The sequence below is a fragment of the Orbicella faveolata genome, unplaced genomic scaffold (assembly GCF_042242905.1).
Source record: "Orbicella faveolata isolate gen_17 unplaced genomic scaffold, um_ofav_v1 contig_26, whole genome shotgun sequence".
In the NCBI taxonomy this organism is placed as follows: domain Eukaryota; kingdom Metazoa; phylum Cnidaria; class Anthozoa; order Scleractinia; family Merulinidae; genus Orbicella; species Orbicella faveolata.
Genome location: NW_028301554.1, coordinates 7,901,223 through 7,928,785, shown reverse-complemented (window position 1 = coordinate 7,928,785; position 27,563 = coordinate 7,901,223). Strand labels below are relative to the sequence as shown.

Sequence of the window (27,563 nt, the reverse complement as noted above, 5' to 3'; positions counted from 1 at the left end):
ACGCCATTTCACGTGTACTCCACTACAACACAAATATTTCACCATGGATGGCGGCAACCAAGATAAGTGATAAAATAGGTGAATTTAACAAAATGTTTAAGGGATCTTCAAGGCTTGGCAGACACCAAGAGATAAGCTTATAGATCTGCTAATCTTCGCGCGAAATTCACAACGTTTGGAGCGTGAACAACATTGCCTAGACACATTATTGGCGATTTCGTTTATTTCGAAAGAGCATTAGAAAATTGCTCTTTCTTCCTCGATTCTGAAACATCTCGTCGCTATTTGAACCTCTTGTGAACACGAATCTGCAGGTGAAGTCATCAACAGTGAATTTTACTCGGCATTTCTTGGGCGATCGGGCAGACTGACGCAGCATTTTAACTTACTGTCAATTTGCTTCAAATTTGTCCTTGCACGATAACATCAGCGATCTGTTCTGATTTTCGCTGGGAATTTTCGCGAGCACTGCAAGCTCGTATCGATCGAGAAAAAACGAAAGATGTTCGTCGATCGAGTCGTTGGGTAGCAGGGAAAAATCATGAAATCTTTGCATGTAAAAATATTTACAGGTTTGTGTTCAACATGACGAAGTTCGAGTGTGCTTCGAGTTATCACAAGAAAGCAAGAACTTTACCTAAATCATTGAGAAATTGTGGCAAATGAGGGTCGGAAACTGCGAAGAAACAACACTGTTACTAGCGGCAGCTACTGCGATGGCAAGGTTTACGGAAAACTGCAAGCGAAACAGACGTTCGTGTACGTTGCAACGAAGTCAAAACACGATTTGATGCTTGTTAAAATGTCAATGAAAACCCAAAGGTGGCTACAATAACCTTTCGAAATCGTACGGCTAGTTTTTTGGCTGTTTATACTTCGGTGTAGACGGAAATAAAAATTCAAAGATCTATTTTTACCCACCAGTAAATACGCCTTTTCACAACAGCTGCAGTGACAATGTGTATACGCTTGTGCTATTTGTGGCAACAACCTCGAGTGAGAAAAGTGGCTTGGGAATTTGCATTTTGGGAGGGCCGTGATGTCACAGTGATGTCATTGCACGGCAGGGAGAATTCAGTGTTAGAGCAACTGTATGACTCATAGATACTGCGTTTTGAATTGGCGAACATTTTTCGGGGTTTTCCGCGCCGTGTTCACGACAAATAGTAAAAAATATTTTACTGACGTTAGTTATGTTATAAAAAAACAGAGATTCTTATTTTAGTGAACTGCAACCAATTTGGAAACATGAGCTATCGTAGGTGACCCTAGACAAGTTCAGCCTTGATCGCTTTCAGGAGAAAACATTCGAGTCACATCTGAAATATCGGAAATTAAATACCTTCCGAAAGCTGCAATACAAGCGAGTAACTTACCCCCACAAAAACTGACGAATTTCGTTTAAAGTATCGCGTATATTCAGTACCGCTGTGTAGGAAAGTCCACTGATAAATTAGCATACATAATGGTCAACAGAGAAATTCTTATAACCTCAAGCGGTGGTTACTATAGTTGTCACTGACGTCATTCCAGTACTTCCTGTTTTCTTTCCCTTTTCAATTATGAGGAACGAAAATTATTCTTCTTTCGTCAGAAATCGAGCGAGAAAACTTTGCTAATGGGCTTGGTTTCCGTGTTTTTAAAGCTTTTAATTTGCCAGAGCCACGGCAAGAGGAAAAATTCGAAGAAAGGACCAAGAAAACAAAAAACTAAAAGGAAATTCTAAGGCTGATATCATCCGCACCGGCAACCGGAAGTAAATACGAATTCGTCTGTTTCGCTGCAACTTTCGAACTGCCGACGGCAACTTCGTGTTTTTCTATTTCTTCCTTTTCGGAAGAAACAAAAAAGCCGTTCAAATTTTGCCGGAGTATGATTTAGGGCATTGCATAATGTTTATGGTGTCAAATTCTGGCAACAAAAGACAAACATTTCATAATTTTTCGTCCACAGAACACCATTTTCTTTCTTTCTTTCTTTCTTTTTTTTTTTTTTTTTTCATATATTTATGACATCTTCCGTTGGGTATGTGGGAAAGACCCAACCAAAACTCAACGGAAGCGAAATGCATTTTGCGTGAAAGGGTAACGGTGAAAATTTCACTTTCTTTCGCTGAAAAACAAGAGAGTCACGTTTCCAAAATTGAATAGGCTGATTTAGCAAGAGAACGGGAACGTCACTTGACGACGGCGCGCGCAATACAAATACCCAAATATGGTCAAATTAGAACAGAATCCAGGTTATTCCGCGCGCCCTGCAGTCGTCATCTGACCATATTTGGGTATTTGTACTGCGCGCGCCGTCGTCAAGTGACGTTCCCGTTCTCTTGCTAAATCAGCCTAATATTGCTTTCAGTGGACATCACTTTTTTCCGAGATTTCGAGAAATACGATTATTCGCTCTCAGATTGTTCGCTTTCTGTCAGTCTTCCTATGAACCGGATAAACCGGGCTGATTTGTCCTCTATTATTTTTTGCAGATATCTAAACCGACAATCGTAAAATCTTCGAGATGGTCGTGTTAACAGCTGCCAATCACGTGATACTGTCGATCAAAAGAACACTTCATGGGTTTCGGAAATGAAAGAACCAACAATACTTTATTTCCTCAAAAATATGGCAGAAGGAGAAGTTTCAATGTTAATAAGCTTTCCAGAAAAAAAAAGTATTTAATGTTATCACGGCTTCCCGTTAAACTGAAGTAGAATAGCGGCTTTGTTTGCGAACCCAGCTTCACGAAAGTGAAGAGACCAGATCGAGTTATGATCAAAACAGTAGTATCAGTGCGCCAAACTGCCTTTTTGTTTCACAATATTATTGTTTATGTGCTTATCAGCCCCGATCAGAAACGACGGGTACCCTCGAGAAGTATTTTCAAAAATTCTAAACTTTACGTCAGCATGTAGCATCAAAGTAATCGCATTTTAATATGTTGGTATATTACGATTTTTGCATATCTCGCCTTTTATGCATAGCTTCAGCTTTCAGGCTATTTAAAAAAAAAAAAACTTAAAAGAAACACAAAGGCTGTCTCTCGTTTCTGAGTCTACGTCAAAACAAGCAATACTAACGGATGGTCAGTTTTACTTGAATGCAATAGAAGCAAAGGGTTTCAGCACAGTTTCAGCGAGCTACAAGCAAATAAGCATTAATAAGCAGCACTAGGTGTAACTATGTCGAAACTATGGATGAAACTTGCTCGTGTAAGACCATTGATTCACTCAAACAGCAAACGAAACCAAACTCAAACAGCGGCAACTTCTTGTGCGCTGCTCAGCCTTAGCCGTTGAAGAATGCAGTTTGAACTTTGAGAGTTGAAAGATTTAAAAAAAAAAAAAAAACACTAGAACCAGAGTAGAATCACGTGATTTTTTGGCTGAAAACACTAACTTTGGAAAGGGAGAGAACGGACAGTCGTTTGCGTTTATTTTCGCACAGCCACCACCCCCCCACTCGCAACCCTCCAACCCGATTCCCGTCTAAATTTGACCGTTTGTCCTTACTCATGGTTTTGTTATCTTACGAAGTTGCTTATACTTTACCTTGGTCAATTTACAACTGACAAAAGACAAAAGGAAGGGGGGAACACACTGGAAGGGGAAGCGGGTACTAGAACGTCTTTAGCCCTCTGCATAAACACGAGTTTGTTTTCTCAATAACAGTAAACTTTACTGAATGTGGCAGGATCAAACAAAAAACCCATAGGCAAGGTGCTGTCGCTAGCCTTGGCTTTCAGTGAGTTTAATAAAAACATGGAAGACACCTGGATATTCGCCAAGAGATGTAATATCGCCTGCATGCACAGACAAAACATATCAGTACTAAAGAATCCCTACTTCTTTTTAGTGATATATGAGTCTCGAAATGCTATGCTCGTGCAAGTAGTGGCGAAAAAAAACTATATTCTCCACAACAAGAAAATAACAGAATCGAATGAGTCTGGGAAATAACGTTTCCAAAATGCAAATTTAACATCACTTCATATCCAAAATACAGGTCCGTATGGCGTGCACAAACGGCGGTTATATTTGTTGGCGTGTCAACAGCTTCAAAACGTATTTGGGCTGCGAAACGATCCGAAATTTTACCACCTGCTTTTCAAACTTAAATGATAGATAACTCTGACTAATCTGGTTCCGGAAGAGGCAGTATGCTGACACTGAGCATCACGCCTTCCCATACACTTTGTTTAAACCACTCTATAAGCCTTTAAGAGGGCCACTCATTCAAACGATCGGGTGTCTGCTGTCATGTACCACACCCTCTGAATGAAGTTGACTTACTTTGTTCTTTGGTACAGAATTAGTAAGGCGGCTAAAAATTGGTCTGCCCAATTCATTGACACCGAAGTTATGGCAGCTGTTGATAAATATTTTCCGCTTTGAAAAGTACCGAATTTAACGTATTTGTATCTCGAGGAAAGCTGCAACAACAAGAACAATAATGTATTTATCCTGTTGACAGTTAAAGTTATGAATTACTGCTAATGAGAAAAACCGCACTTCACATCCCAGCCACAAAAATTTGTTAATCACGAGCTATCAATTAGGGTTTTATGGTACAAATGTAAAGTTAGTTCAATCGAAGGTGCACCACTAGAATGTTTGTCAACTGTAATGGTCGTACAATGATTAGTGTTTGGCGTCCGCAGATGTAAACATTTGAGACATTTTGGTGCTTATATTAAAGAATAATGTCATCATGGGGTTTTATTCACAACAGTAAAAGCTTGAACTACCTTGAACAACGTAATAAACAGAGCCACACAAAGTTCTGTTCGACAGCTGTTATTGGAATGGCAGCAGACATAAGCAATTCATCAACAAACATTAAAGTTAGAACCACCTTTTACAGCATGATAAACAGTGCCGCTCATGAAAGTAGTGCTCAATAGCTTTCATTTGAATGGTCGCACACTATTCTATCCACAGACGTGATTAGCAGACGTGATTATCCACAGACTATTCTATTAACAGTGCCACATGAAAGTACTACTCAGTAGCTTTCATTTGGTCACAAACTAGGGCTTCACGATCCACAGACTTAAAAGCTAGAACCACCTTGTACAACATAATAAACAGTACCGCATGAAAGTACTGCTCAATTGTTTTCTTTTGAATGGTCACAAGGGTTTCAGCCACAGATGCTAATTTAAAGTTACAAAGAACATGTTCAGTATAATAAACTCAACCATGAAAGCTCTGCTCAAAAGCGTTTACTAATAATTCTCAGGTACCGAACTCCATAAAGAAACAATTTCATATAGCTGGAGAGCTCCGCGCCTTTTGTAGTTCACCATACTACAGACTTGTTTCCAAGCATCTTAAGATAAGTTCTGCTAAACACTTTTTTTTTTCTTTTAATTTTAAGTATTTTTAATGGACAAATCCGCATGAGTTTTTTATTCCTAAAGGAGCCTCATCACAGTTAGTGCATTTTGAAAAGTTTAGGCTAACTTTTTTAAGTTCGTCGTTTGTAATCCGGGTAAAACCGCTCCATCCTAAACCATCCTTGTTCCTTTATGGTTTAGTACTATCTCTTTGGTGTTTTCCTTTCTTAGAGCTACCATTTTTAGGTTTTATTTAATTTAGTGGTAATTTTATACCTGGCCAAAATAACTCGAAATATCTTGACTGAGCTCCTTTATGCTAAAAACGTTGTTCTTGAAGCCTTGCTGGAGAACTATTGGTTATTTTTCGGTTCAAATTCCTTTTTGAACTTTGCTATAGACTCAGCCGGTCCTTGCAACATTAAGAAAGTCTATTATTGGATTGGTATCGGTAACATTTTGGGCGTTATTCACTGACAAATCGATTGCAATGAGCTTCAGGTCGCTGAACGAACGAATGCTCATTAAATGAGAAAAGATGCACATTGATGCACCCCTACATATATGTGGCCTCAAGTTAATATTTCTTTCCTTAAAGACCCCGGTAATATACCAAAATGTACCTAAATGATTTTGCTTTCTGCATATAAACAGAGACACGACATTTATAACCAAGTTTAACCAGATAACAAAAGCACAGAACTCTTAAAACACAGATTCATTTATACTATAAGCTCTTGCTCGTAAGTTACAGGACTACTTATTTGTGTTACGTTCCCCTGATACAATTAGTTAGTATAAGCCTGGTAAAAACTGGACAAAGTTAAACGTTTCTTCCAAGATATCATTCTTTAAAAAGATATTCTTCAATCGATGATGGAGCGTAACACAGAGGAGGAGGAGGGAATTCAGGTATCGTGAGCTTCATAAATCAAACCCAGTGATCAAATATACTTGATGACCTTGTAATCACGTCAACTACTGAGCAAGTTTCGTAACATTTATCCTGCAAGAATCTGATAACTTCCAAGTCTCAATATCAGTCTAAAAATAGAACAATTGAGCTTTGAAATGATTGTTTATACGACACTAAGAACATGCGTCAGGCCACTTAACTGCCAGTACAGGGGATAACAAGCGAGCAAGCCAATTAATACGGCGACGATTGTCTGTAAAACCGGACATAGCTACAAAATTTGTGCAAATCCTTTTATAACTTTGAATAAAGACTGTATAAACCTTATCTTTGTTTATTCCATTACGTACACAGAGCCATTTTACCGTGAAAAATTAGTATTGGTTACTGCGGTTGGAGTGTATACTGTAACAGATCAAAAGCTAATGATCCGAGGTTATATAATTGGGTTGCTCGGCAGCTGAAAGATGCTACGAGTTGCTTTAACCTTTACACTTTGCGCGTATATCTCGTTGTCATTTTACGTCTATGATCCCAGTGTGTGACCATTCCAAAAAGTTGAGTTATTTGACAATTCTTAAATGTGGGTGAAGTTTGGTTTTCGAGGTTTTAGATGATACAATTTGGCATTTTTTTAAAGTTAATTTTGAAATTCATGCTTAACCTTTGGTAGGACTCAAATTCAACACTCATTACAGGTTTCAGGAAAGATTTGGTTATTGAAAACTCACAGGGAAGACTAGACGAAGAAGGGAAAAAATACCCTAGCTGGCGGAAACTGGAAAACAAATTTGCGTGACAGGTGAATAGCGCTAATCAGAGCCAAGAAAAATACTCGGAAGCCTCAATTCGAGAATTATCGGTTCTTTCCGTGCACAGCCATACATTTCTTCCCGGCGATGCTTAAAAGTCATTTATTTCGGGCTGATATTAGATATTGTTAAAGACAATAGCTTTAGGAATTTACGAGAAGCATTTAGGAAAGGATACGATCCATTTCGCCACTTAATACTGATTTCAGTAGAAATTCCATACATACTTACCTTTACCTGGTCATTTCAGTGAAGACCGGTTTGAAATACGATAAACGTCTTGGAAATAGTTATACTAACTCCACAACAAATTTAACTCATTAATCCTTCGCAATGTATACCAAGGTTAGTTGTGCGTTTAAAAAAGAATGTCGTTTAATACAAAGCGATTGCGCGAGTTTTAACAGAAAAGTTTTAACAACTAAAAACTAAACTAAATGAAGGGAGTGTACACTGGGAAAAGTAAGTAAGGGAGAAAAGAATTTTGCAAACACCAAACATACAAATAGAGTCATCTTTTTAACTCAGCAAACGATGCGGGCACAATATCAAGATCAGTTCCGGCGGCTTATAAACGAGGCTGTATATTGGTTATCCAGGAGACAATTTATACAGGATGAGTTGAATTAATTAAGATAGCTTGATTTGAGTTGCAAAAAGGCAAATTGCTGAGGTTTGATCCTAGATATTAGATGTAAAACAGATTAGAAAAGGAAAGAGCTTAAGAAGAATCTGGTTAGTAACTGAAAGAAGTGAATTATGTGGTTTGGGAGTAAAAATAGCTTTCGGTACTCAAGATATATATAATATGGTCCTATATATAACATGATGGCTTTTTAAGGCCGCTCTGTCACGCGAGAGCTTAAAGACACGAAGATAGAAAAAGCAAGTCTTAACGCGATAACTTTATAAGTAACGACTAGTTCGAAGACTTTTACAATTACTTTAAAATGTTAACTTAAATTCACATTGCACAATAAAAAAAAAAAATACTAAGACGATTGGGATAATAATGCTCTGAAAGAGTTGAATATCCGAAAAAAATTCGATGTAAAATTAAAAAGAACATTAAATAAACAGCTAACCAAAAATGTCATTTTGCGACGAAATGGTTTGACTAAAGTCTTTGTTCAGTTACAAAAAGGGTTTCGCCACCATTTCTATGTTTGCAAAATAATCTGCTGCGCTAATAATAGTCCGTAAATTTTTACCCCGGCTAAATACAAAGATTAAGATAAATTTAAGCTTGAAAAGACCCGCGGTTATTTAAAAATAAACTAAACAAAAAGTAAACGATAAGACTTACGTTTTATGACTTCGCGTCAGAGAGAATCTTAAAGCCTTTGGATTGACTGAGCCACAACTGAAGAAGTGTGCTCCTAGGAGGTCGTTGCCGAAAAGAATGGTCTACTTAATAAGCTTCAATAAAGAGAGAATTCGCTGCATAAAAATGCGGCAGAGTCCCTCTCATCGATCAATATAGCTCTGATGTCATTGGGACGGCGCTTGACTTTATATAAAGCCACTTAAGGCCAAGAAAACAATGGCTGAGTGCAGTACTTGATGGGCCTATATTTGCATTCGCACGAGACATTTAATCATGCACAAACGTCGCTGCTCATTGGTTAAACAAGAATGATTGGCAAATGCGGTCTGTTTGGTGGTTTGCAGGAAGTAACGTCACGAAGACACTGGAGGAAATCATTTCTCTTGTAAAAACATTCCATTTCTTAAAAAACATTCTTATAATTCATTCGCTTGAATGAACATATATATTTTGAAATATCCAAGTACCATACTTGGCTAAAAGGGCAATATCAGAATTAAACGAAAAATTTCAAGCGTCAAATTAAGGGTGCTCCACGAGCGGAGTATGAAACTCAGCAGGTCATCTCATTCGAATTTAAGATGGTTTTTGACCGGTGAACAACTTTAAGCCTAATTCATTACTTCCTGAGATTTGTAACTAAATAAGATAAAAATGCCATGGTCTTCGAGATAGGATATTTTTATAATTGGTAGCTTTTCAATAAGCAGGGCAGTACAATTGCCAATCGTCGGGAAGGCGTTTTGTCGAGACGACGAAAATAAATAGAAGAGGGCTGTTCAACAAGCCTTACAATATGGTTATTTTCCTTTAAGATTTTCGTATCGTTGTTATTTACAAAAACACATTTAGGTATTGCGTTCGAATGTATAACAACCATAACTGATAACTTGATATGACGAGCGGGCGGTACAATCTGATTTTTTCTCGCCGAAAACGAGAAAGACATCGACAAAGAGTTACAAGTAAACACGTGCTCTACCTGATTTTCTAGCACTACCGCCGTCTTCTTGCGTGCATTCTATAGTTGCTATAAAAAAAACCAGACGGGAATTTTATTTAAAAGCACATATCCAGTACTTGTGCTTTCTCTCAACGTATGCCAGGCGCAGATTACAAAAGAAACAGGTAGCGTGTGATAATAGGCTGTATTCTCACTTACAGCCCTTCCTGTACTTGTACCTTCTGCTCACGCTCTCCAAACTGACCCATTGTACGCTAAAATCAGGAATCTGCCGACTTCAAGTACAAAATCTATTTGGTGCGATTTGAAACTAACCTGTTTGTGCCAGCTCCCTGGTTTGTATTGCGCATTGGTCCGAGATCAGCGTTTCTATTTAATTGACTGCGCACCATTTACTCCACTTACTATGTCGTCTTTCTCGCTTTTTACTGGGTAAACAATAAGTCGAATAAGAACGATTGACTGTTCTGGCAGTTTTGATACATACTGTAAGCCCAGTTTAGATACTAGATAATTTAAATCGTGTTAACTTACGATTGTTCACACGTACATACCAAATGAGTTTTTTCGTTGCTCTTTTGAACAAGCCGCTAAATTAGAGTAATAATGTGACAGGGATTGACTGTCAAAGGTCTTAGGTCTGCATGGCTGTATAAGTGACTTATAAGCTTCTTAGTACCGAGTTACATGACAGGATATACAGGACTGTCGAGTATTTGAAAAAGCAGGTTGAAGAGTGATCTTACCAGGCAGAAAAGAAACAGTGATGCTGCATGAAACAACATCGCTGACGACCGGTCACGACTTGGTTGGGTGGTGGGGGCAACAAACATTTAAAGAAAAAAAAGATCATAGGCAGTTTAGTGTGGCTTGAGAGTTCGCCACGCGTCGTACGAAGAAATCAGAGGAAACGCCTTTTCTATAGAGACTAGGCACATTGATTTTAAATCTCGCAGTTTTTAGCATGTGTACAGTTGCTCAATTTTGCATCACAAATTCATGCAAAATCTCAATATATTTGTGAATGAAACAAATAAAATACTAAAAAAGGTGCATCGTCGGTTCATACAACTAAATCACAGATTAAGTGAGACGCAAAGCAAATCATTGATATCAAGGTCCTCTGATCAAAGATGGTCTGATTAGCGTGAAGTCGATCAAAAACAGGGATAGGAAAGTTGATCGTGTATTGCCTTGAAAAGTGGCAGTACGATATTGAACTTCCTTTATATCACAGAACAAGACAAGGCGTGCCGAAAAGCGGATCCCAATCATGGAAGAAAAGAGATTGCAAGTGAACTTTTCGTAGCGGAACACTTCTTCTTACACGACTGAAAGACGTACAGTTCAGGTGGTTTTGCTGGCTTATGAAATTATTGCAACTACAGATAAGTTCGTGATAAATACTTCATCTCGACAAAGATATCAATCTGTGGCGGGCTATCGACATAATGACGTCAATAGTCTGCAGGATCTCGACACGATTTCAATAAGATTTAAACAACTTAAATTTGAATAATAAAGGAAAAGCACAATTTTCAAGCCTGATATGAGTGCATGCTTAGAACTAAAAGGCTATACGAAAGGGATCTCGACTAGGCGGGAAAAAGAGAAGTATTACTGAAGGGAGGGGTCGAGACCCGCCTTGTTGACTCCCTCTTCTTCAAGCAGAGTGCGTACTTTCAAATGTTGTTCGATACATGCGTGAATTTTTCAATCTTCACTTGAGAAGTGGCCAATCCCACAATATTTGTTTCTAACGTCCGAATTTGTTAACTCACGATTGCTGTGAAGTTGTAGACAAATGACGTCATAGACTCAACAGGTGACGGTATTGACAGTGAGGTATATTGCATCGGAGGGAAAGAAGGCTATTTATTGCCCGGACAACAAGACAAGACAAACTCTCGAAGTGGCGCCGGCCTTAAAATAGCTTGACTGACTCCGAAAGATCTCGCCTAGCAAAATTAAGTTGACAACCACCAGTAAACACAATTCCGATTTCGCGCGTGTTGCGGGAGGTTTTGTTGATTTTTGTTTTTCCGAAAAAACTGGCAAATCAATAGCCGGCCGGTAAACTTAATGATGAGTGAATACTCGTGCTCTAAAGCAGAGTATTCATTAGTAAAAAGAAATACTGAGGTAAAACTGAAATGGTCATCATGATGTGAAAGTGAATGGAAAAAAAAAAATCAGTATCCGCACGAAAATTCAAGGAAAACCATGGAATGTGAATAACTCGCGAAGTAAATTCGTAGATCAATCCTGCTAAAAGCCCATGTCAAGGTTTATGAAAGTTTCAGTCTTTTCTCGCATATACTCTGCAATTTAAATGGAGTTCTTCGTTAAGTTTAAATTTTATTTAGCCAAAAGACGTAAAACCACTAACATTCGTTAAACAAACAAATCAACGCAGCGAACACTGCATTCTGTTTATGGGAACAAGGAGAAAGATTTTTGTTTTTCAAATAAAAGTGTTGATGAAGACAAGATAAACCACTTGGTCTGCTGGTGAGGGTAAAATATTGGAATAATCAATGCGTGAGACTCCGTGAGAGTATTTATAGTGTAGCTCCGATATAACCAAAAGCCCTGTGCCAAAAACGTCTCTCCTTTATATTAGATGTTTTGCTAAAACTTACAAAACGTACAAAATGTAACTTTAGTCATCATGGTTATAAATAAAGGTATTCTACATTTACAGTTTCCTATACAGTTTTTTAGTCATAACTTTGGAAGCATCGATAGTTTGCAACAATTTATAAAACAAAGAATGTTTATAAAGGCTATTTTGATGCTAATACATTGCCCAGAAACTAAAAAGTTAATTTTTGTCGCGTCATCGTAACATTATTTATAGATGTCTGGAGGTAAGCTGCATGTTTCAGCGACTCCTTCTGACATAATTTCAATGTTGCTCTTTAATCGGAAAACAATAATCCGGGTGGGCGGCAGGTAAAACTTACTCTGTCCTGGTACTAATTCGATTATTTTGCTTTTTCTTTGTTCATGCGCTTATTCTCTGCGTGGTGTAAAGTAGAGTCAATTAATGTTGACTTTACAAGTGATTAAAACGATATCATGAAGTTTCTAAAGCTACGGTTGTGCTGCAATCATTCTAATCCCGAGTTAAACGAAGGCAGGGAAGGGTAGTTAGCTTTTAATTTTTGAAGAGTCATAAGATGTTCCACAGGAGTTTCGTGCCAAACATCCTCGAAAGTGTTTTCTTCTTCCTGTTAATTTAATGTCATTTGAAAAGCACCAAGCTAACATTTCTACATTGAAACTAACATAACATGGGCCAGTTTTCACTCATCATGGTATTGCTGATAATAGTAATACATAAAGGCACTTCTCTTTATCGACACACTTGTATTCTATGAACAAAAGCCTGTCGCCTAGTTAACCTGGAAAAATCGAGAAGTAGCTTGATGTTATCGTGACAAGGTAGGTGAGAGATTCATACTGCCAAGATAAGTTAAAAATCACCGACTATTTCTCCAGCAAATTCTCTCTTTTTTATCATTAAAATTGCGCGTGTTAAACCAGTCTGCGAAAAGAACTGCTTCATCACTCCTGGTTGGTTTGGCGTTTCGGGCGGCGGCTATGACAGGAAGTTCGATCTGTAAGCAAATCTTAAAAGAGTGGTCTACGCGGGTCTACGGGCTTCAAGGCTAGCTACGCCCCTGGAAGTAGAATCTTACCTTTTCCTACATCCAAAAGCCAAGCGATAGTCGAAGAGACAATGAAACCTTTGACTCCTCAGTTTTCTTCGACTCCCCAGTGCGACCATTAACAGCGCCGCTTGGTCGAACGAACATACTGAAAGAACTGAATGCTAGAGATGACATATCTGCCTGTCAAACGAGCCCAATTTTTGTGGGATCCATGGCAATGTTTTGGAGGCAAAGTTAATAGGCAATTTTCGTCATACTAAAATTCTAAGCTTGGGAAAATAAAACAAAAGAAATTAATTATTCATTCCTCAACCTCCATGCGATCTCTTTTGTTTAAAAGTTAGAATTTTAATACATCGAAAATGGCCTATTCAAATATACTTTTAGATTGCCTTAAAGCACTTAAAACCTCCAAGAAAGGAAGTGAAAACGTCACGCTGCATTTTTTTAAATTTTACTTCGTTATTGCTGCCTTTCAAAAGACCTTTTAGAGGCAAAAAAAAATATGAGGGCGTTAAAAAAAATGAACTGCGTAGGACTTTAAAATGGCTTGCAATTTAACAATTTTTACAATACAAATAGACGCTAGTAGTTGAAATAGAAACAAAAATCAAAACGTTGCTTGTTTTATTGCAAATTTGCACTAATTTCCTGGCGAAATGATATTAGTATGCTAACCAAAAATCGCGGCCTTTGGGCACGCGACTGGCCGCCATTTTGAAATTTCATAGCGAACAAGCGCTCTTCTCCCGACACAATCATGACGCGCGATTACTCACGCAAATTGGATTTGACCAGATCTGTCTTTCGGCTTCGCCCACAAGAGAACTGGAATTTAAATTACTAAATAATAAGTGATTGTATAGAAACGAGTTGATAAAATAATTCACCTCGAATTTGGACGCAGTGCTCGCTCAGTGCCTCTGAGCCCATTTATAAAGGCTGGTCTCACTGCGAATTCGCAGTGAGACCAATAATTTATTCATTTAAAATGCAACGAAATAAATTATGCGAGAGGCAGAAAACGATTAAAAATGAAAAGAGAGACAGGAAAAGATCCATGATCAAACAACGGGAGGAAGTTTCGAAAATCATTTTCATTGGCCACGCTACTCAATATCTAAATGGCGAAGGCTTCGCTGCGTTTTCAAAGTGACCGTTTTATATCTGAAACGATAAAGGTTTGAACGACTATAGTAGATTTAAACCAAAACAATTGGATTGTTCTCCCTAGATTTCTATGCGTGGCAGAATTCAAAATCTAGTGTTCATAATCTCGATGTTAAATTAAAATGTTCTCCAATATTTCCATAATCAGAAAGTCTTAAACTTCCTGGTTTTTAAATGTGAAAGAAATGCTACGAAGAAAATGAAAGAAAATGACAACGAAATGCTTAAAATTTCATCCTGTATTTACCATTTCGCTGTTATCTGGACTAGAAAATAGGCAGTAAGTGCAATCATATGCGAGATGGTTGACTTGGGATATCACATATATCATTCACTTCACTTCACTTAGCTTCTTTGTGCCTCGTGGCACATAAGGCCTCACATATATCATTATTAGGTACTAATTTACCTGTTTTATACTTCTCTCCTTCTTCTAGATTCCTTCAGCAAAATCAGTTCATTCATATGATGTCGGTTCGAAACCATACAACAAACAAGTCTTGAATACGTCAATGGAGAGAAGTTCTTTAAATATCACTCACTTCGAAATTTATCCACGTATGCACGAGGAACCAAGACGCCAGCCAAACGGAGGGTGAAAAAAGGTGGCCTAAACTGAAAGGTGTTTTATATAAATATTTTTGCCCTCAATTAATTCTTAATCGTCGTTTAGAACTTTTAGACCGGTTTCAAAGCCGAATCACAAAGAAGTCGATCAAACAGTCGTTTAAAGATGACAAGTTTCTTTGTAAAATGTCCTTACCTTTGGAATAGAGTGAACGACTTCGCAATCTTCTCAAACGTTCAAAAACTTGCGCAATTTGAATAAGACCAGAGATTAGCACGTTCTCAAACACCTTCCCAGTGAAGAAGGGGAAAAAGAGCAATCGCACTCCTCATCGTGCCCCGCAGGACACCTAAGGCCATAAATCAGCTTTATACTCCGTCAATGAGACGTCACCTTACGAAACAAATGCTTTCCGTGATTAAAAATTCAATTTTCTCCCGAGGCGAAAAGACAACCCCAGGAACTTACTGTCGCGACTTTGTCTGTGATCTGAAAGACACAACTTCCCTATACTGCAGCAGATGACAAACCCGTTTTCCTTTTCATTAACAAAATTTGGCAACTGTACTGTGTTGTTTCGACTCTTTAAGACTTATGCTTTGTTATCAAATCGGAGTTGTAGCAGAGTTTTGGTTAAAATTTCCGCTAGACGTCCTTTTCTTATGGGCCATTTAAACTAACCCTAACCCTAAGTCCTTAAGGAAAAATAAAATCTTGTATTTTCAACAAATGAAGGTAAAACTAAAAACATGACTTCGGGCCGGTGGAGCATTTGGAAATCGGACAGTCTGTTTCGTCATAAAATCTATCATGATTTCTCAACAGAAAATACAACGAACTTGACAACAAATCTCGACGAAGATTTAGTCGCTATATTTTTGTGCTAAGATGCTACGACAATTTTCACCAACGCTAAAAGGCTACTAACATCGTGCTTGTATATTTCCTCAACATAGTGATATTTTAGACAGCGAAAATGAAATAGACAAGGAGTTTCGAGAACTTAAACAACAAAAGAAAAATCGATATTCAGGTTGATTAAAGAAAGTGCTACCGTAACTTTGCTAATAGACCTTTTTCGCTTGGGCGGTTTGTTTTCCATCACAGAGCACGTGATATTCTCTAGAGAGCTATTGTTCTTTCATCCATCTAAAAATTATTTATTCATATGCACACGACTATTTGAAAATTTGAAAGGAAGAATTCCCAAGGGTATCATCACATGGTCTGAAATGGGGCAACAAACCGCCCAGTCGAAAAAGGTCTATTATCTCTGCTGTTTTCACTAATTTCCAGCTAACATTTTAATATGTTCTGAAACATGCATCAGGCTTAAACGTATTTAACAACTACAGATTTTGTGGGATTTGATGTACGTACACACGTCAACTACGTTTACACACGAAAGTGCGGAAGCCAAATTCATAGGCGTGCGGGCACCTTCGGACTTGGGGGGGGGGGGGGGGGAGGGGGAGGCGGGTGACCTTCGTGCCCGAAAAATGTACGCAATGACTGAATGCGTGAATGTTGACATCGGGATACAAACGCACTCAAACTGCATGAAAAACAAAACATTTAACAATTTCTACATCTAATGAAACTACTATAATTCCAAAAATAGTTATGTTCAAAGCTTGCATAGTCAATGACCTCTATCAACAGTCTCAATCCGAGTAAAATCCAACACTTATTAAAATAAAAAGTTCTTAAAAAAAGTAACTATTTATTTTATTCAGTTTTACAAAAACAAATTAAACAGTATTTATGGGGCAAACTTATGGGGCCTTGAGGAAACATCAAGTGTTGTTTGCAATTCAGGTGAAACTCGATCAAACTGGTAAACTGCTATTGCTTTTCGGACGCCAATGGACTCTATATCCACTATGGAGAAATCCTCGCAAGTGTGGGGCAATAGGAGGGAAACTTTGAAGTTGTGTAACACGGCTACATCCAAATATATCCATTTGTGTTGTAAGACAATTATTTGTCTTGCGCGTATGTAAAATTTAGCCTGGAGTAATTTGGAGTTTTTGCAAAGGAAACCCGGAAACACTATTGAGTCATGCTAAGCGTGATATACATGCAATCGACACCGTTTCTCTTCTCTAAAAATTAAGCAGCTCGCAACGAAAATACTTCAGCACAGTTGCTACAAAGAAAAGCATATCGAGCTGTAAGCCAGAAAAGTCAAAAGAACTTTTTAAAATACGCCATTGGTGGCTTAAAAATAAAGAAAAAAAACTTGATTTCGGTTCGTCGAAGGGCGCCTTTTCGTCTCTTCCCAAACTTCTCCTGAGTTTGAATCCAAGATGGTGCTCGATTGATTAAAATGCACTCGCTCTGCGCTGCACGCTACACTTGCTCGCTACACTTGCTAAGCATGAATACAAATCAGTGTGACTTACCAAGGTCCATTTATACGCTCGGGTTCCTAAACAGGGACTTAAGCTTCTTTGATACCAGATATTTCATGTTTTGCCATAATTCTGATTCTAAAATGCCAGCTATGTATCTTTTGAAAATTAGCAGTGCCTCCAGGAAAACCTCACAGAATTGCTAGCCTTTCTCAGTTAACAGCAAGAAAAATGCCATAATATGGATAAATCGAGCGCGTCACGGCCGCAACATTCAAGTCAATATTCTCGGCATGGCAAAGTATGGTTGCAACAGACATCACTATTCAAAATTCCCTGACTACGCCCTGATAAAAATTAAATTTCCCTGACCAAATAAATACAAAATGTCAGCTATAGTAGCGGCTTCTAGCCTCCCTTTACAGCTAGCCGTTCCTTTCACCCATCAATTAAGACTGATAAGTTTTCAACAAATTTTCCCTCTTTGTTAAGTTAAAAAATCGTTTAGACCAGAGTGACCCCAAATGTTTCTTCCAGCCTTCACTGGTATTAAATCAGCCGTGTTAAATTATTTCAATTTTTTCTGATTTTTTTTTCAAAATGTTCCCTGACCCTCTTAATTGACATTGAAGAACTATTTCCCCTGAACACTGTTTAGAACACTTCCTCGTTCCAGTTGTGTTTCCAGGCATGGGGTGACAATACGTGTTATTGTTTGGAGTCTGAACGTCTACTTAGGACACAATTACTGTCAGACTGCTGTGAAGAGGGGCGACGGTTGAAGGGAATTAAGTCTCAATAAGACTAAAGAGAATGAATCGTCCCACGGTCTAGACAAAAAATCCTGGCCGTTAGAGAAAATGGCCGCTGGAAAAGGTCTCAACTTTGCATAGAATCAAGATGACCGAGACATTCGATGCACTCACGGTTTTAAGACCACTGCCATTTCACAGCACGCCTATGTGACCCTATCGACTTTAGAACTGGGTTAAGTCAAGAGAGAAAAGTGTCAACAGAGCCAAGCATTGCAATCCTTCTCAATTTAGTTTTGATCACTCCTGGTTGCAGAAATCCTAGAGGGTCTAGAAGGGCCGTCTAGAAGGAGCGTGACACGGATATCAATCAGGTGGACAGCCCAAGCGCCTTTGCACGCATTTTCATCCACCTCGAGAACAACCACGCAGCGCGCGTGGTAACACTATCCGCCTAAAAACTAAGCATCTAAAAATAATTTAGCGAAATTAAAGATCTGACAACTATTAATTGACACATTTCATCAATCACAAATGATTGACAAAGGCCCCTTTTGCGTCTACAAACCCAAAGAATTATGGCATGCTGCGTCAATTAGTCGGCAAACACAGGAGTGTGTGGGAGGCTGGTCTGTCCAAAGCCACAAGCATACAAACAAGGGGAAACTGAAAAGGCGATAGTGACTATGACAGACGCACTACTGACAACAAGACATCTAACGAACGGAAACAGACTTTGGAACTGGTGTTAGCTGACTGTTACGCAAAAATATACCGTCCTCAGCGATGCATTTTGGACAAAACATTTGAACTATTAAAATTCAAACGTGAGGGGTTTCCTCTGTAGTGAGCACAGACAAAAACGTGTACAGCACGCGCTTTGAAAATATATAAACTATCGCGTAAAAAGTATCAGTGCATGTACTACTTTAAGTTCCTGTACGGCTAGTATTTAACTTAAAATAGCCTGGTCTTGAATCATCTCGAAGGTTTCAATCTACATTTAAATTAGTTGATGTCTTCATTCGTTTGCGATATTATTGAAACTAAATGTTAAATTTGAAAGAAGTAACTTGGCCTCAAAGGTTTATGACGCAGAAACGTTTCGATGAAATAATTATCCGAATGATATTATTCATAAATACTGTATTTTCTTGTTTAAATTGCAGCGTCTTATAGAATATGGACGCGTAAACTTTAACTTCAAAGCGATGGCAATGAGCGTACTAAAAATAGAACGAATATTGTAAAAGGAAAGGCTTTAATTATTCAGGAACAATACTGATTATTCTAAAAATACCATGTTATCTATAACTCGCTCGCGATAGCGATATTAAAGTTATAGTTTCGACGTCCCTTATGAATATGGAAACACTCCAAAGCTAAACACCATGTGTGGCAAATAATCTATTTGAAAGGCGTGCATTATAAACGAATAATTACCAAAGATTACTCAGTATTTAATAATGAATAAATAGAGGTAGCGGTGCGTTAAGCTGTCTAAGGCTTTAAAAGATAAAGTGCAGAAATTCGCTTACCTTACTAAAACCGATTCCAAAATATCTCCTCTAACTTCACACTCTGAATATCAAAAAGGGCTTGCTGTTAATATCTACATCAGTCACGGTGATAATGTTAAATAACGATTTTCCACCGAAATTTTTAAAATGTATTGTTAAATACCTTTCTGTGGATATTTCAAATAACTTCTCCAACTGAACGAAGGTTTGGTAAAAAGGAACACGGTTGAACGAATAAAATAATACTCTAAATTTTAACAGGATATATAAAGGCAAAGACCAAGGTCGTGGGCGGCCGGAATATGTTGGTGACGTTATTCACACGTCAATAGAAAGAGAACCCAATGAAGTGCGTTGTTTATTATTGATTTTCCCGCCAGTCTGTCGGCAGTGCAATTAATACTCGAACGGCTGCCAGGTTTGAAGATTTAAAGGACAATGGCAAAAAACAGGTGACGGAACAAACTTCAACAACTTCCTGGAAGGAAACATGGCTGAAAGAGAAAACCAGACAAAATAAAGATAGACTTGCGAGATATTGCTGATATTAAGACATGGCTGAAAGTGGCGTCGAAGCTTCTTTGTGCACTGACAAAAACTAAGACCTACTAAAACAGTTCTTTTTTTAATGAAACTGTACCCGATCGAAATGAATTCTGGTGGGAATAGTCATTTAAATAAAAGAGAATCTCGTAGGCAGGCAAAATTTATTCTGCACACAGGCAAATACCAATAAAAAAGGAGCTCAACGGAACAAAACAGAACTGAGATATTTTATACGTTTACCAAAGGAAACTTGATAACTAGATGTACCTGTTCTGTGTATAAATATAGATCGTTTTCACGTGACTTCATCAAAATTCTAAATTTAAAACTATTGATCTCGACTGACGACGGCAGTTTCACTAGTTAGTGGGTAGATTTCTGTTCTAGTAGGGTGCCTCGCTTTGGTGGTGAAGTTTTATTTGAGACAGCTTAATTGAACATAACAGGAAATATTACCTTAAGATATGCTAGTCGGAGTTAAAATTTTAAATTCAAAGCATTCCAAAGTGAAAGTGTATGTCACTGGGAAAAAAATCTGTTTTTCGTCTGTCAGACCTTTTTGGCCAGAATGGCCGGCATATCGGTGTGCCGAATGGCCAATCCACTCCATGTTTTGTGATTTTCTGAATATTTTTTCCCCAAACAATAATCACCACAACGCTGAAATTTGTCCAATTTATTTATTTCTATCTGCTCTGTCATCTTTTGGAGGTACGATCGTATTATTTTGGTGAGAAATATATTTTTATAGGTGTTGCTTGCGAAAGGGCTGGAGCGATGTAGAAGAGAGAAGGAGGGAGAAGCATAAACCACTCATATGGAAGATGCAGTTTGCAAGGTTTCCACGTAACGTGGTTAAGGAGAAAGTGGAGTGAGGGAGAAACAATTATGCAAAGCGCTCGCCTATCCCCGTTCGGTTTTCCTCGGTATGCATACATTTTTACAAGGTAAACGGAGGTAGGGCTTCGCTGCATTTTAGCATGAGCTGAGAGAGTTCACGAATAAAGTGTCTATAAAGCAAGCCTGTCTGCTTGCTTAACAGAAAATGGACTACATTAATTAACGATCGTAATTGTCTTTCGGAAGTAGATTTCAGACAAAGGACTTTTTCAGATCTACCAGAAATTCGTGCTTTTCACGAAACTGGGATCAAGCTTAAGTTTAGGGAAAATTGTCCGTTTACAATTCATTGTAATAAATGAAAGATTTTTGTTTTATCTAAGGATACATTAATGAAACATTCTCCAACCAAACGTGTAAGACGCTTGGGTGGTTGAATATTTCTAACCTCCTGAGAGTAAACTAGCCTGCCATAAAAATTCAAAAGTTACAATGGTTCACTTTTTTTCCTGCCATTTTTGGTCGATTCAAAGAGTTAGGATTGAAACACGGCTAGTACATGTAGGTTTGGTTTCTGGAAACCATTGCACGCATTTTCAGGTCGTTACAGTGAACATGAATTAGTTTCCGACGGATACACTTGTAGACCTGCTGAGGCCTGAAGGTAGTCCCGAGGCTTAAAACTTCACTATTTTTACACACCTTGTTTCAGAACATATGCGTACTCTGATTACTAGTGAAGAGTTTGCATAACTGCTTTTACCTTTTTTGGGGGGTGACCCGTCACTTGTGTTTTCAGTTGATATATTAATTGAAATTATGTGAGTTAAAGTGCAAAGAAATGTTGTTACTGTTTAGTTTAAAATCCTGTGAAAATAAAAGCGACACGGAATGCTTTGTTATGTTCAAAAATTCAGAAATTTTACTCGTTTTGAAATGGGACGAGGCTTTCAAATTTCTACGAAATTGCAAAAACTCGTGCCGAGTTTTTCTTCGTTTCACTAACACGATCACCCTTGGGCCATACTATCCTTCTCAGCGATGCTTATGAATATCTATTTTAATTTATGCTCTTAAAGGGGAAAAAAACGAAGTGTGCCTTATCTTACTTATCCACCGAAGTCACGCCCTTGTACCAAGAGACTATGATCTGGATCATATTCTCTTGCTTGTACACAGGGTCGAAACAAGGTAAATGGAGTTAAAGGAGTTCTGCAGTTGCAACGATGTGCTGATATGTTAAGTCAAAACGATGCTTAATATTACATCGAATTACAACTAAGTACCTCCCTTAAACACGAAATGCGCCTATAATAGAGCGCCTCAAAACAAACTGTAACTAGTTCTGACCGATTTTTGAAGACAGAAAGGAAAAATTAAAAAACAAAACAAAACAAAACTCGTGGATGTAAAACTCAGACATGATAACACTCCTGTGCACATGTGATGGATTCATGTACTAGTACAGTAGTGTTTGACCAAGCTAGAGCATTACTTCAAGGTTTCTATTGATGGACATTTGTCCTTTTTCTTTCGACTTTCCGAAGTCATGTTCACGATAGTACGCTTACAATTTGACGCAGTGCTCGGAGTTTGACAAAACAAAAACGCATAATATTAATCAAAATGCCAATACATAATATCACTGATGTTAAATACATCTCGACGCGGCTCGATTTAACAAGCTCAGCTTGTTAAAGTTAGCTTATTCCAATATACATGTGTTAACCATTTCACTCTGCAATTAAATTAATATACTAAATCGACATAAAAAGATTACCTCTTGTATATGAGAGCAATGCTCGTTGTTCGGAACACTGGTGGTGCCAAACTGCAAAGCAAAAGTATAGTATTAAAGCTTGGTTAAATTTAGAAGAATGGCTGGACGAGTGCGGAGGATATTTAAAAAACAACAACGCAAAACACAACCAATGTTGCCAAAATAAAGGATTCGTTCTCAGGACAATATCCACCAGCCACTTGAACAAGACTATGCATACTTCATTTTTTAGTGGAGGCAAATCACAAGCATCGAAATAGTGATTCTCAGGGAGGTACAACTGGGCACTGATAGCAGCTGTAGACAATCACTTCACCATAGCATTTAGTACTGGGAAAGGAAAATTTCCATTACAGAAATACCGTGAACTTTCTTTGACAGCGACATCGTGGAAACCTCCTCAGCGAGGATTTAGAGAATATTGAAGTAACAAATAAAACTAAAAAGGGTTGTGGAACTGAAAACTAATATTAATACTTGGATGACTAATCTTTTGTCCGATGACTAATCTTTTGTGGGCACATGCAATTTTTAGCATAGCACGTTTGTGGTGCCAGAGAGCCACAGAGAGGAGAAAGAGATAACCTATGATAGGTTACCTCCTCTCGCTGGCTCTCTGTATGTGAAAGCTTAAATAATGATGAAGCTAAATGGCATGTTTGTTATGTGTCGATGCACAGTTACTTTCTGGTTTAATTTGAATAAACACGGCTTGACGCTGCCTCAGGGAAAACAATGAAGGGGCTCTGTTACGACATATTAAGATCATTTGTTTGCTAGATATCGATACAATCACAATACAATAAGAGGAAAATACTAAAATTTAAATGTAGAATCTAGAACGCTTTATGATTATAAACAGAAAGCAAAACAAAGTTGACGATGTAAAGGAATCAAAGTGGGAAACGAATGAAAAACTTTAAATTTTTGAAGATGCGCCATCCGCGAAGAACCGTAAAGCATTGCGCGCGCTAGAACGATTACCACATGTTTACAATCTTGGCAAATAACTTTAGCGAACTAGAAGTCTTGTAAACTTGCTTGTAAAAACAAAAGAAATGAATTAAATGTTCAGTTTAAGAAAGTTGTAAGGAGAAGATCAATTTGCTTTATTTTGATGGAGATAAATTTGATGTAAATGTGTAAATAGTTTAATATTAAAATATGTTCTCTGATGAAAGTGTTTCTTTTGTGTCACTGAGTACAGTCAGTAAACTTGTACAGATAAAGCTTAAATTGAAGAGGCTTAATTATAGAATACTTTAAAACAAGAGATGGACAAGACTTGCTCCAAGATGATCGTTTGATCATGAATATGGGACCTTCTGACTTGCGCTCGGCACACACGAAGTAAAAAACTTGCACCTTGTACATGCGTAAACTGGCGCTTGCTCAATGGTGGAGTGATTAAGGTTATTCTCCAGTATTGCATTGCGCATCCCTACTGCGCATAATTTCACGCGCATTAAAAAATGGCGGCTTTTTCTTTACAGCTGGACCTCGCCATAGAGGTAAATCGTCATTTTCTCGCAAACGAGTATGGTGACCTATCATTTTTTTCTGTTGCTTTGAATTGAGTAATAAATTTCTCTGTGTAAAATAAATATGGACCAATTCTCAGTGTAGAATAAAAAGCAATCGTCGGAAACGTGAATTTAGCAAGCAATCGTGACTACAATCATAGTGTTATTATAAGGATTTATATGGGTATAAACAAGGTGCTTTTGCTCCTAAACGAACATGGGGACCCCTCATTTTTATTTCAAAATTTAAGTTCCTATAATGTAAACAATCAATAGGCAAAGTTTCACAAAAATCTCAGTGCAGGTTCTGTTTCAGTGGAATGACCTTAAACCCTAGTTTGCTTGTTCGAAAAGAAGGAAAAACCGTTGCCATAAAAATCGTAACGATCAAATTAGCGCAAGTCCAGGGGCAGGAATACTAGATAACTCAAAGATAATATGTCAATGAGGTCGTGAATGAATCAAAAATATGCTTCGTCATTTGTAATAGCCCAAGGTCCAATACACACTTAGTGCTTTGTCAATTTTTGTGATCTGCGATAACACGTTCTTTTTTGTCCGCAGTTGCGCAAGGGTCTATCTTAGTAAAAAGAATGTCTGATCGCAGGTTTGTTTGTTTGTCTGTCTGTCATTCTGTCTATCTGTGTGTCTGTCACTCTGTCTATCTGTCTGTCTGTCACTCTGTCTATCTGTCTGTCGCTCATTCGGGCTGTGTCTGTCACTCTGTTAGTCTGTTTGTCTGTCACCCTGTCTATCTGTCTGTCACTCTGTCTATCTATCTAAACAAAAGCACAGAAGTCCACTACAAGCCTGCTACAAGACCTAACTACCTAACCCACCCCAAGTTAAAACTTAAACCCGCACCCAACCCACAAAAGAATTAATTAACAAAAAATAAAGATCAGCAGGAGCACGACCAGGATTAGTGCGGTTGCATTCAGGACAGATAATTTGTATGTTCGGATATTGTCAAAGACGTTATATGATTAAAATAACTTAAATTCTTCAATTTCAGTTAATTCTAAAGACTCTTTTTAAAGTTATTAGACACAGAGTTTCAAAAGTGACCTATACTGATAAAAAACAATCACGTAGTAATTTAACACTGACGTGTACTCTTCCTTGTAAACAGTTCCGTAGAAATCACTAACTATCGAATGAAAAACTTGAAAAACTTGAAATTTTTGAAGATGCGCCATCCGCGAACATTGCACGCGCTAGAACGATTACGACATCTTTGCAATCTTAGCAATCCAACGTTCTTTTATGTCCATTCGTTTTTCTTGCGCATTTGTATTAATTGCTCAGGAATCGTTTACCTTTCTTTTTTGATGTTATTCATTACTTATGTACCTCAGGAAAGTATGCTCACTGTTCACCGTGTTACTTGCGCTTGAGTAGCTGAATCTGATTGGCTTATTACAGCGCGCGCATTTTCTTCTTCTTTGTTATGTCACAATGCAAAACACTTCATTCGCAAACAGAGAAGCCGTCTCTTTTAAACTGAGCTCTTCAATTTTGTTTGAGAAGTTCAACCTGAACAGTTAAAATGGGACTAGCTTGGAGTTCTTATAAGTCGAAGGGAAAAGAGAAAAAGGATTACAAAAGGTAAGCGAAATTTTAGGTTACCCAATCAAGTTTACCCGATTTGGAAATAAAGACCGTAATTCAAAATGTTTCACAAGTATTTCCTGGCAGCGCTTTTGACGTTTGAAAAAAAAAAAAAAGTACTTAGTATTTGAAAACGAACTCTTTGTATCAAACAGAAAGCTGAGAAAGCAGTTGAAAGAAGCAGAGGAGCGTATTACTCATCTCCAGGAACAACTGCAGCTTGAAAATTAGCAAGTTTATTTATAGTGTTCAGCTTAAAACCTAGTGTGGCAATTGTAACTACAAAAAGAGCATGTGTTTTTCTTTTTCGTTCTCTGTTTGTTCTTCATCAAAAGTCATTCTAGACTGCTTGCAGTGAGTTGCTTCCCCCAAAATCAAGAAGCGAGTTTAAGAAAGGAAGGGACAGGGAAGAGAAAAGGGTGCGGCGCACACGAAAAGAAAAACCTGCGCTCCAGTCCCTTTTGCGTTTGCAAGTCGCAAGAATGAACGCTGGCCGGAGCCGTAATAGAAAGAATCGATTTCAGTTAGTCATAAGTCACTCTCGTTGTCAGAGCTATTCGATTCTTTTATTCCCGTTGATGGAGGAAATCGTTGGACGCTGGAGACGATATTGATAAAAAGTGCGGAAACACATCTGAGCTCTAGCTTATGGTTAGCTTAGATAAATGATCTCCTTGTTTCTGTCTTATCATTAGTAGGAAAGTGAGACATTCTTTGAAAAAGAGGTAATTTGTCTTCTCTTACAAACTAAGGTATAAATACCCAGTGTACTACAAAGAGTTTCTCTTTCTTTTCATGTTTCTGTAGGTTACTCGATCAATACCAAAATTGCCTTCACACTGACTCAATTCCTGACACTGAGACAGCCAAAGCCGATTGCATAGTGGCTGAAATGGAGGAAGAGGTTCAAGCTTTGGAGCGAAAGCTTTTCCTTGAGGAAATTGCAGTTAATGTAACAGACCAGCGATGTAACTTTCTAGGCAGGAACTTCAGGTAAGTGTATGTTTCTACTTAATCATTTCAACATTTGTTTTGAACGACATACGTTGCTTTATGGCAACCTACGGACATACAAAAAACGCGAGAGAAAAATGGTGGCCACGCAAATTTGGGTACAATACGCTTCCCAATCTTACAAGCCGCTATTAGGCTTGATGCTACTTATTTAAAAAAAAGTAAACACGCGATTAAAATCTCCTTGATATTAACCACTTTTAGCTACTTTTGATAGTCGTTTTTAAAATCCGTTGCGCAATGTTTCTTAGTCAGAGTCATAAAAACCATTCAGTACGTTTGCCTTGTCCCGCATCAACCACTTCCCGGCTTCAACTTCACCGGGCTGTAAAGTTATCTAAGTTTAATTGTCTAACGTTTTTGTTTCTATTTCTTTACAGACTTCTCCAGGACAATGAACTTACCCTTCATAGGCAGAGTTCAGTCTGTGAAACAGACCTGGCAGAGTTAAAACTGAGACAGGAAGCTTGTCAGTTTGGTCATTTTCTACAAGCAAATCCAGTGGAAGAATGGACTGCCTGCTCTCTTCCTAATCTTTACTTCAGAGACTTGTAACTCTAGTGAACTGGAAGTCTTCAATGAACTTGCCTGTAAAAACAAAGAAATTGAACAATCTGTTTAGTTTAAGAAAGTTGTAAGAAGAAGATCAGTTTGCTTTCTTTTGATGGAGATATATTTGATGTAAATGTGTAAATAGTATTTTATTAAATATGTTTACTGACGAATTAGGAAAGTGTTTCTTGTGTGTCACTGAGCACAGTCAGTAAACCTGCACAGATAAAGCTTGCATTGAAGAGGCTTAATTATAGAATACCTTAAAACAAGAGATCGACAAGGCTTGCTCCAAGATGATCGTTTGAT

General features: G+C 38.0%; 1 protein-coding gene and 1 long non-coding RNA gene across 2 annotated transcripts; one reads left to right on the top strand and one right to left on the bottom strand.

Annotated features, from left to right (window-relative positions):
- Positions 1-7: 7 nt before the first annotated feature.
- LOC149107983 (uncharacterized) lies at positions 8-27,427 on the top strand. Its single transcript, XM_089296382.1, has 4 exons — positions 8-78; positions 14,632-14,789; positions 26,496-26,681; positions 27,083-27,427. The coding sequence occupies exons 2-4, from the start codon at positions 14,707-14,709 to the stop codon at positions 27,255-27,257; spliced, it is 444 nt and encodes a 147-aa protein (XP_089152508.1). The 5' UTR covers positions 8-78; positions 14,632-14,706; the 3' UTR covers positions 27,258-27,427.
- LOC149107984 (uncharacterized) lies at positions 22,128-27,169 on the bottom strand. The gene is made up of 2 exons (XR_016209269.1): positions 27,107-27,169; positions 22,128-22,605 (listed from the first exon to the last, which is right to left on the bottom strand). It is a non-coding gene; the product is annotated as an uncharacterized LOC149107984 (long non-coding RNA).
- Positions 27,428-27,563: the final 136 nt, after the last annotated feature.

What these genes read in the sequence shown, in the direction of transcription:
- LOC149107983 (XM_089296382.1), top strand. Translation starts at nt 14,707, where the DNA reads ATGGAGAGAAGTTCTTTAAATATCACTCACTTCGAAATTTATCCACGT. An exon ending in AGACGCCAGCCAAACGGAGG is followed by an intron (nt 14,790 to 26,495) that starts GTGAAAAAAGGT and finishes ATGTTTCTGTAG; the next exon opens with GTTACTCGATCAATACCAAA. An exon ending in TTTCTAGGCAGGAACTTCAG is followed by an intron (nt 26,682 to 27,082) that starts GTAAGTGTATGT and finishes ATTTCTTTACAG; the next exon opens with ACTTCTCCAGGACAATGAAC.